Source organism: Rhipicephalus sanguineus, chromosome 6 (assembly GCF_013339695.2).
Source record: "Rhipicephalus sanguineus isolate Rsan-2018 chromosome 6, BIME_Rsan_1.4, whole genome shotgun sequence".
Classification (NCBI taxonomy): Eukaryota; Metazoa; Arthropoda; class Arachnida; order Ixodida; family Ixodidae; genus Rhipicephalus; species Rhipicephalus sanguineus.
The window spans coordinates 163,037,013-163,047,432 of NC_051181.1; the positions used below are offsets into that span (position 1 = coordinate 163,037,013).

The window sequence follows — 10,420 nt, forward strand, 5'->3', positions numbered from 1 at the left end:
GTACCACGGCATCGAGGGGAAAAGATCGGTCACTTCTCAACACACGCTACCAACGCGCCGGACGGTCCGGAAGGGATATGGCCGCCGCCGCCCAATGTTGCCCGCGTGCAGCCTACCTTTGCGGTACTCTGAAATTTTCCAGTGACTCTAACGCAGCGCCAGGCCCGAGGCATGATGGCAGTTTGGCGTCCGGGCCATGGGGCGTCGCTACCGTCGAAACGATTGCAGCGAACCTGGTGCGGGCGGGGAGTGAAGGCCTCAGTAAGCCTAATTAAAATAAAATAACGCGGCCACGATAGTACACAGTAGTAAACAAAAACGTGCTTCTGCATTAAACTATAACCAGCCACGAGCATTACAAGTCAAGGTTTTAGAAAAGTTTGTAAGGACGACTGTGCGTGGCTCCGCTAGGTACCGCCGCCATCACGCCTGCGCAGCGCACAAGCAGACGACGCGCAAGCACGAGAGAGCGCATAGAAACGCAAACTTTACAACCGCAGCGGAGCAGCGATGTCGCACCTTTATTGCTGCGCGAAGTGGTGCAATTCCTCGGGGAAAGAAGGTGCACACTTCTTCAGGATCCCTGCTGACCACAGGTATTTATACGTTCACTATTATATATTTCCCAAGATGTTCACAAAGTTTTGATTTGGTTGTCGTTGACCGTTATGATTTGAAACTGCTGAATGAACAACGAATTTACTTGCTGCCATTCGTTGCTGCGGCTATCTGTTTGAGAAATGGTTACGATAATAAGATTAAATTAGTGGACGAGCTGCAATTTGTGGCTCGACGCGGCGTCACCTCTCAAAAGCGGAGCTGTTCGCTAGTTATGGTCGCTCACGTTAGTATATATGTGCGTGCATCACTGTATGACGTTACCTCAATCTTATGAAAGCTAACCAACTCGGATTAGCGTGTCATACAACCGTGTCTTCAGAGTGTTTTTGTTACGTGTTAGTTTAACTTGCGTGCTAGTAACATTATAACGAAGTGGGATACTTGTTGTGCTCACTGCAGCTGTTTTTTTTAAGCGCTTTAATGCGTGCGTATACATTTAATACATCCGTGTAGTTTATGAGTGGTGTTCGTAGCCGACGAAAGTATCGCTCGCAAAGTTATTGCGGAGGCCCCAGTAGCTAACTTGGGACACTGCCTGTTGTATTTCTATTTTGTTTCCATTTGTATTTGTTGAACGTCACGTGCGCAGTCCAGACGCTTTTCCAGGAAAGCACCACAACTCCTCGTCTGCCGGCATCAAGGGTCTGAAACCGTGATACCGCGCCCCACCTCCGCTAACATTGCCTCGGCGGGGCAACCTTTGACCGCGGTGTTGACGGAAGAAGAGCAGTGCGTCGCTCCGCGTGTGCTGTGCTTGTGAGGGTGGTGTGCGGTTACGTCGGCAGGAGGGGACGAACTGCGTGCCTGCGTGTTTTGAGAGTTTTTCATTTCAAACCAAATTTGAGTTTTGTCTTTATTCAGTCGTTCACACTGCCCTCAGTTTCGAATGTGTGCGGTGTTGCACAAGCGAAAACCACCGCGTTCCTCATCCGTGTGTCTGTTTACATACCGACCGCCTGCTCGGAGTTTTGTCGCCGTAAATTGTCCTCATTCCTTCCCTTCGGCGCACCTTGTCGCGCTGCTCGACGGGGGGCCTTGAACCAAACGCGATACCCCTCTGCCCCTTCTCGCTCTCGGGAAGCTCCCGGAAACAGTTTCGCCTACCTCTTCATTACTCCCTCGTTATTCTTCCAACGGGCAAAGGCATGACCAAGGTCGGTTTTGGATGTTCAGGAAACAGGCCGCGCTTATCGCGCGGGGCCACTTTTTTTTCCCTCTCTAATCTGGACCCCCCCCCCCCCCCCGCCGACCTTTTACTTTTCTGTATTTTTTTTTCAATGCGCTGTTTCCGCTTAGCGTCTACACACCTTAATTCCTTATAAGCTTACCATATCGTTTCGACTCGCAAAAGCAGGGGGAAAACAAGAGCTCTATCGAGTTGTGTTTCATATATCAAGTTTTAATTCAGAGAACATTGTCAGGATGCATGCAGCTCTCTGGCGCAGCGTTGGCTCATTGATGCGCGTTACAATCGGAATACGCCCATCAACACTTACGCTCCTTCCAAACAGTTGGAAGCAAAATCAGTCATTACCTAAAGAGCAATCTAAGCACAAAGAGAAATGGTAACCTCAAGTCTTTTGATGATTTTCGCTTGTTCATTGAAGCAAGACGAAGATTAAATTCATGGTTTTCACTGTCTGGCAGAGTAACACAGGACTTTGCACGCCATGGCATATTTTTTATTATTTTTTCTGTGTCCTGATAAAGTTGCTTTCAAGTATATGTTATTGTCTTTTCGTCTTCCTTCACCATAGAAAAATATGTGACCATTTGATGTTCATTTTATAAGAAGAAACAATATCTATCAGCTCTTAATATGCATATGCCTGTTATTTCAGATTTTCAGCCTGGCTGACATATGCCAACCGGCCGGAGCTGCTTCAGCTTGCAAGAGAAAAAGTAAACAAGAGCTACAGGCTGTGCTCTAAGCATTTCACAAGGGACAGCTTCACCAGTGACACCTGCACAAGGCTGACACGTGAAGCTGTCCCTTCAGTGAAAGTGAAGGAGCCTCACCTGAAGGCTCTGGTGCACCCAGGTGAGAAAAATTCTTTCCCCAGTAGGCACTATTTAAGATTAATCATGCAATAACTCTTCTGGCTTTTTATTTCAGATTTTTACGATGAACAGGCGGCACATGGTAAGAATAACCTAGCAAATACAGGATAAAATGACGCAATTCCATTCACCAGAATGGTCTTGTAGCATAACCTGCAGAACAAAAAACTGGGGTACTTAACTGTCAAATGGCCATGGTTTGATTGATATCAGACAGCAGTGAAGTTCAATTCAATAACCAAAATGTTGGCTTGATTGAAAAAATAATTTCCTGGGCACCCCATCCCCATGGCATTTTTAAAAATTTGGCAGTTTGCCTTCCTATGCCTAAGATTTCGTGTTTTAGTTACTAACACTTGCTCATTATTGAAATAAATGAGGGACAGACTGAAGAGATTCAAAACAGCATTTGCAGTTTGTTTATCTGGCAAATGTGTCTTTGTAACCGACTTATTTCTGAAAAACACACAGAAACTCTTTGATACCCAAATTTGGATAGAAAATTTTCAGAGAAAACATTTCTGAACTAGCACTTTATTGTGTAAACAGCTGATGGTGCTGCTACGGAGAGCTTCACCTGTTGTTTCTATTTATTTCACGCAGGCTCTGGTTCCACCACAGCACCAAAGCCCACCATGAGCACTGCAACAACGTTGCTTGGGCACGGGCATGGTAAGCGACATTTTGTGCTTACACGGAAAAGTGTTTCTGCTTATTCGCTGCAGCAAACACTTCACTTTTCTTCAGGATAACTAAGTGGCACTTCTGTTTTAGACTACTGCTTCATGCCACCTCAAAGTGGAGAGCCAGGGAACATTCTTTGTGAAGAACCTGCGCTCCAGGATGAAGGTAAGTGCACAAGAATGTGCTTTGCATCACCCTTTTCCCATTCTGTGCTTTTCTACAAAGGGTTTATCTCTGTAATTGTTAATGTAGTGGAGATTAAAAAACAGCACATTTATTATGCTCAGTGCCATGCCTTTAAAAGCTTGCAAATGTATTTACTCTACTAGCTGTTTTTTCACTGTAGGGTGACTAAGTTCGAGTACTTTAATTGCAGACAACCAGTATGCTGCAAGCAAGTTGCCGTCCCCTGCTGCTGAGACTGCCTCCCCTAGTGTGGAAGGTAGGTGTACCGAACAAGGATCTGTTTCACCTTTCTGCTTGGAATGAAAGGGTACAGAATATTTGGTTGGTGGTACCACTGTAACACTGCACGAATAGCTTGCAAAAAATAAAAAAACAGCAATACTATTTTGTATGCTACACCTGCACACTAGAGCACATTGTTCTCTGAAATTGGAACAGTACGTAGAAATGCCACAGGTGTTTTTCAATTACCAGTGCCATGAGAACAATTGCTGTGCGTAAACCTTAAATGCAGGAAATGTACTCTAGGGAAAAAATTTTTGTTACCTTGTGCTTATAGAGTAGTATTTAGCATGCTTCCCAGTAAGAATGTCTGATTGCACCGTTTACATGGTATGGATGAACTGATAGCATGCTGCGCAAACGCAAAATGAAGAAACAGGGAGATAGAGCAGCGAAAATGGCTTTTGGCATGTCGCAGTATGAATGTACTCTGTCATGTTTCCGTCCTTACTCCTCTAGTGTTTGTGCAGCTCGTTACGAGTTCATAACAACCCAACCTCCATGCAAGAAAGCTTTGTTGCGTGGTTTAGATATCTTTTCTTTTTGTACATCAATGCATAGACTCAGTGCTTTCTGTGTTGAGCTCATTCCATGGTGATGAAAACACTGAGTAGTTTTTCTCAGGCACATGTTAAAATTGCTCCACAAGTCTGTTGCTCAGTATTCACACGTGCAATGCAAAGTGAGTTTATTATAATACCTGTTTGCAAGCCTTTTATAGCATATTTATTTATTTTTCAACAGCCGCTTCGCCAAGCACACCGACAAGAAGGCCCACACCACCGTCACAGGTTTCACCAAGTGATGGTAAGTGCAAAAGAGAGAGAGAGAGAATTATTGCAAAGTACACATCCTGCACCTGCTTAAAGGAGTATGGACCAGTAGCCTTGATGTTTTCCTGATAGATATGGACATCTAAGCCTGCGTAATGTTGTCACAACCTATAATGTTGGAAAAACCATGCATATAGTTCAGGGCCTGCAACCAGTGTTTTAGTTCACACAATTACTTATACTTCAAATATAAGGTGGGTGCAGTTGGACCTACAAGGTCCGCACTGAAAATTGTGCTGTCCGATTTGTTGTGATGAGTGTAGCTCTGCGAGATAGGCCAGCAGAATATGATGCACAGGGTGTGCATTCATGTAAATGTGGCTTGGATAGCTATTTATGAGATGAATTATTCAAAATCCTCCACTTTCTAAATGTCATTGCCTCTGTTCAGCATTTCATGAAATGTTCATTTTTGCAATGCTTTCTGTGATATTTCTTTGGTCATGGATGATTCTTTGAGGATAAAATGATTCCTGTCTCAGTCGCAGAATATACATCGCTTCCAATGAAAAATGATATGGCAGCACATAGTGGTCCGTCAATTAGTGGCCCTGTGATTGTGCCCTGATAGCTTACTCATGATTTTTTTCTCTCTCTACAAGACTGATGAAAGCCTATACCTTTGCATTCTTCCATGTCATTTTTTTTACAGCTGAGCCTGGTCCGAGCGGCCTCCAGTTTTCTAAGGAGGGCAGCAGCGCGGAGCAGACTCAACAAACACCGAAAAGTGGGAAAAGAAAACGCAGCTCTGTGCACACCCCTCGCACGAAAAAGAAGTTGATAACACTTCACTCACGAAGTGAAAGGTACCGCAAGGCACTCGGTCGGATGAGAAAAAGGAACGAGGCGAGGCGAGTAACGCAGCAGGAGGCTTTAAACAAGCTTGAACCGGATTTGCCAAAGGACCTTTTTGAACTGCTTAAAGCACAAATCAGGCTTGGTACATTTCCAAAATCAAAAAAACATTGGTCCAAACGGATGAAACAATTCGCTCTCAATTTGTTCTTTAATTCTCCAAAGGCCTACCGCTTCCTCAGAGAAATGCTTCACTTGCCACATGTGCGAACACTCAGGCGCTGGCTGGCAGACATCCCAATGACACCTGGTATCATTCCAGGTGCCATGGATGCAATAGAATCAATCATTAAAGATTGGCCTCTGCAAGACAAAGCATGCTGTCTTTTATTTGATGAAATAGCCTTGAAAAGAAATTTGATGTACGATCAGTCAAAAGATATAGTGATTGGCTACACAGATGATGGAAACACAAGGTCTTCTCGTGTGGCAAATACAGCCCTTCTAATGGCTGTGTCTGGCATATCGAGAAGTTGGATGCAGCCAGTTGCCTATGCAGTGTCCCACAATGCAACGTCAGCTCTTGCAATGCACAAGCTGCTATTAGATGTAATTCAGCAGCTTGAAAAAAAAGGTCTTTTGGTAAAAGTGGTCATCTGTGATCAAGGGTCAAACAATGTCAGTCTGTCAAGAATGCTGATCCATTCTCTCCATGAACCATATTTTACTGTCAACAACCGCAAAGTATACTTCATGTTTGACACCCCACACCTGATAAAATGCACGCGGAATAATTTGAGAAAACACAAGCTCACAATTGGCTCCGAGGTTGTTGACTGGGCGTACATTGAAACCCTTTACAAAAAAACTCGTAACATAGATCAGGCCTCTAACACACCAACTGAACATCTAAAAACAAGATTGGCAAAGAAGCTCAAAGAGCAACATATCTACAGGACACCCTTTGCTGACATGAGAGTGAAGTATGCCACGCAAGTATTCAGTGAATCTGTCTCTGTGGCACTCCTCACTCTCATTGCCATTCAAGAGCTTCCTGTTGATGCTAAATTTACAGCTCAGTTCACAGAAAGAATGGATAAGCTTTTTGACAGCCTGAACAGTTCGACCCTGAAAAATCAGGACGACAAGTTGCGGTATGCAATGACTGATGGGTCAGAACACCATGCTTTCCTTGAGTCGTGCATCAGTTGGATTGCCCAATGGCACTTTGGTAGTCCTCGGGACAAGCAGCCGCACACTATTAAAGGTTGGCAGATTACAATCAAAGCCTTGTTGTTGCTGTGGACTGATTTAAAAGAGGGCTTTGATTTCACACATCTTTTCACACGTCGATTGCAGCAAGATCCCCTCGAAAACTTTTTTGGAATCATTCGTCAAAAACATGGCTGCAATGAGACACCAAATGTATACCAATTCGTGGCGGCTCTAAAACATATTTGGATTGGCAAGCTCTTCAAGCTTTCTCAAGGAAACTGTGAGGTGACAACAAATGCTTTCCTCACCAACTTGGAGAGTGCATCTGCATTGTTGTCACCTAGCAGCATACCAACCACAAGCCACAGCACGCAGCAGGCCTCTGATTCATCTGATCTGCAGGCATCTTCACAAGATGCCACCGACATGGTATATGAAAATGTTGTGTACCATGTTGCTGGTACTCTTGTGAAGAGCTTTCTTGAACTGAGGACTAGCGAGTGCACATGCGAGAGAACACTCCTTGAAGCGGATGGTGGCTCTCTCCATGGACGACACCAATTCTTTGCACTACTCAAGGAAAGTGGTGTACCCGAGCAACTCTTCGGTTCCATTGCAGCAACCTCTGAATCATGTCTGAATTATATAAAGGAATTAGATTCGGCCTTCAGACATGAAATCAACTATTGTGCACATTTTTCCAATGTGTGCAAAAATCTGGTGGAAAGGATGCCAATCCGGCAAGCTATTTTCTGTTCAGTTGGCTGCACTGAAAAATTTCTTAAAATATTCTGCCGCACAAGGCTACATTGGCACATTACATTTGTAAACAGGAACATGCAAGAAACAAAGTCAAGGCACAGTGCTGCTGCCAGGAAAAAACGTAAAGTAGCAGGCTAAATTATCCTGTGCCTTTCTAGAACATGATTATGTAAATTCGATTTATAGTGCAGCCTTCTGCACACATTTTCTATTCAATTTTTTTAGATGTGTTGCACTATTTCTTTTTTATCTATACATGTACGTATTTTTATGTATATATGTACATTTATGTATATATTTTTATGTGTACTTATAATTCTGCTATGGTTGTATGTAATGCATTGTCTACTTTTGCTCCTGCTGCGTTACTTTTGTATTATACAAGTTTAACCGACTAACTTTGTATTTTTTGGAAGCCTTGTGTGCCCTTATCAGCATGAGTATTATGACCAGAGGTTCTGGATTGCTTTAGTATTGGGAAATGCCAACACTTCCCAAAAGGCACTGGAAAACCCTGCTCGTTCTGCTTTCTTTCTGTTTGCTTGACATGGTTTGGAACGCAATCAAACATCCAGCCTCCCAAAAAATGCCAAAATTTAGATAATACTGACTGGTATTACACTGAAGCAGTCTTTATAAACAGTAACATTGTGATTAATTCACAATAAACGTTGCAAAAATAGGTTGAATAATAAAAAATGTAGGGGTTTTATGTCCAAAAACTATGATACGAATATGAGGCATGCAGTAGTGGAGCACCCCAGATATTTTGAGCACCTGGGTTTTTTTTAACGTGCACCTAAATGTAAGCAGATGGTCCTCAAGCATATTGCCTCCATTAACATGCAGCCAGGATTCAATCCCACTACGTTCGGGCCAGCAGTTGAGCACCGTAACCACTAGACCACTGCCATGAAGGTTGAAGCATGCATGGACTCAGGTGCTCACAAAGTCCAAAAGATTTTCAGCACCCAGGGGCTCTATGTCACTTTTCAATTACAAACCTCTGGTCATGACTGTTGTGTCACTGCAAAGAACTGATGGTGTCAGCTATTCACAGGCATAAAAGATACATTGATGAAGTGCTCAGCTCTGTGAGGATTCCAGAGGGGTGTGTGCAGAAGCTGCGACTTGGTTGACATGCATGTTAGTTTGAAATAGAAGCATGCATCCATACTCACTGAAACTATTCACAATGTACTGTTTGTGTAGAGCAACTGTGTTTCTTGTTTAACTAAACTTTGCAAACTGTGACATTCCACTTCCTGAACCAACGAATGACAAGGGATGCAGTTCTAGTTGGTGACACGTTATGATGAAACTATGCAGCGTTCCCCATCTGCAATTTAAGTACTGCTCAGAAAATCTTCTGACACTGTGATGGATCCAACATGATACCTGGTAGAAAAATAAGAGGAAAGATGCGTTCAACTTTGCACCTCACTCTACTTATTTCTTTGATAAGATGCTTATATTCGTGTATATTTCATGTTACATTGAGTATTTCGCACAACTTCGAACTTAACTAATGACCTGTGATCATTCCTATTGTGCGCCAGTCACAACCACAATGTTTCCACAAATTTCAAAGGTCACCTCTGCAACTGAGTCTAGACCACTCTTTGTTGCGTTTTTCTCCCTTTATAACTTGAAAATGAAAGCATCGCGTGTCCTGTTCACATCACGCGAGCTTGCCTGCAGCACATTTACCTGGAGGAAAACATGATCAGGGATAGCTGAGCGAAATAGTAGATTTGTCTCACTGCTTTTACAAAATAATATGCTGTAGCACTGCAGCATATTATACCATTGATCTACTTATGCTCCATGGGTTCGTCTACATGAGCCAAAGCCTATGACTGTTAGCTGCACTTTCTGTGTACATACATGCAAAAGTATGTATGTATGTGTTCAAAAGGCAATGCCACAACGCAGGGCAAAGAAAAAGAATAAGTACACGAAAAGGCGTTTTTCCTGTCCCGCTTGTCTTCTTCGGCTTGCGTTGCGTCATTATCTTTTGCACAGTATGAACCAACATTCCAACAACTTGTTTTGTTACGATATATTTCAATGCGCGGAAATGTCTCGCTTCATGCTGTTAATCTGTACAATTCGTACGTGTACACTTATTTATGCTGATGTAGCATTTCTTTGTATGCTTACCCTGCTTATGTGATTGTATTATGCATTTTCCTATCCTATTTATATTGTACGCGTGCTCGATGTACGCATTCCTGTATTCCGGTTTTACCACAGCAGTATTTCGAAGCTTTTTCGTTTTCTTTTGTTATTATTACCGATAGTATAGCCCAAATATTGCCTAAACGTGCAGCAATTTACGTTTCCTTCAATAAAATGTCATGTGAAGAAAGTTATATGCGCTTTTTGCTTCTCGAGCGAGTGCCGAAAGCGGCTGCTATGCAGCCGCGACGGCGCCGCTCGCCACCATTCGCCATGCTACCACAGAGGCTACAACGAAGCAGAAAAACAACTACACACATTACGTACGTACATCGGCAATAAAGACAGAAGACAGTGCAGCAGCAATTAGTGCGCAAACGCTCGAACCGACGTCGCGGCCGCGAAGCCGGCGGCACCACGAGCGAGGAAGCGACCGCGAACGGGGACGGCCATATTGGATTTTTTCCTTTCGGATTGGCTCGCCTCCAGCAGAAATCCAAAATCCAGTCAATTCCCGCCCAGCCCAGGAACCGCCACCGTCGCCGGAAGCGGAAAAACGTCCCCATTGGCCCTATGGGTATGTCACTCCACTGGCAGCGCCTCTTCTACCGTCTTTAGACGACATTTGCAGCGAAGCACGCAGATACGCGGCCAATTTTTTCTGCCTGCTGGCGTCACGAAGCACGTGATCATTTTACGAGCAGGCAGCTGACCTATAATCCCTCGCGTACTGCCTGAAGGCATCCAGTCTGCCAGAACGAGACTCTCGCGCTGAATGCACGAAAGAAGGGTGATCTTGA

At 43.9% G+C, this 10,420-nt stretch overlaps 1 protein-coding gene across 1 annotated transcript; it reads left to right on the forward strand.

Moving 5' to 3' along the window:
• The first annotated feature begins 1,855 nt into the window (after positions 1 to 1,855).
• LOC119396962 (uncharacterized) lies at positions 1,856 to 6,631 on the forward strand. The gene is made up of 7 exons (XM_049416660.1): positions 1,856 to 2,764; positions 3,286 to 3,354; positions 3,457 to 3,531; positions 3,743 to 3,808; positions 4,579 to 4,641; positions 5,320 to 5,607; positions 6,603 to 6,631. Exons 2-7 carry the CDS (start codon positions 3,318 to 3,320, stop codon positions 6,629 to 6,631), a joined length of 558 nt encoding a protein of 185 aa, XP_049272617.1. The 5' UTR covers positions 1,856 to 2,764; positions 3,286 to 3,317.
• Positions 6,632 to 10,420: the final 3,789 nt, after the last annotated feature.

Bases quoted from the DNA above. Each gene is read 5' to 3' on its own strand.
- LOC119396962 (XM_049416660.1), top strand. From the start codon at position 3,318: ATGAGCACTGCAACAACGTTGCTTGGGCACGGGCATG. The intron at 3,532-3,742 runs GTAAGTGCACAA...CTTTAATTGCAG, and splicing joins ACCTGCGCTCCAGGATGAAG to ACAACCAGTATGCTGCAAGC. The intron at 3,809-4,578 runs GTAGGTGTACCG...ATTTTTCAACAG, and splicing joins TGCCTCCCCTAGTGTGGAAG to CCGCTTCGCCAAGCACACCG.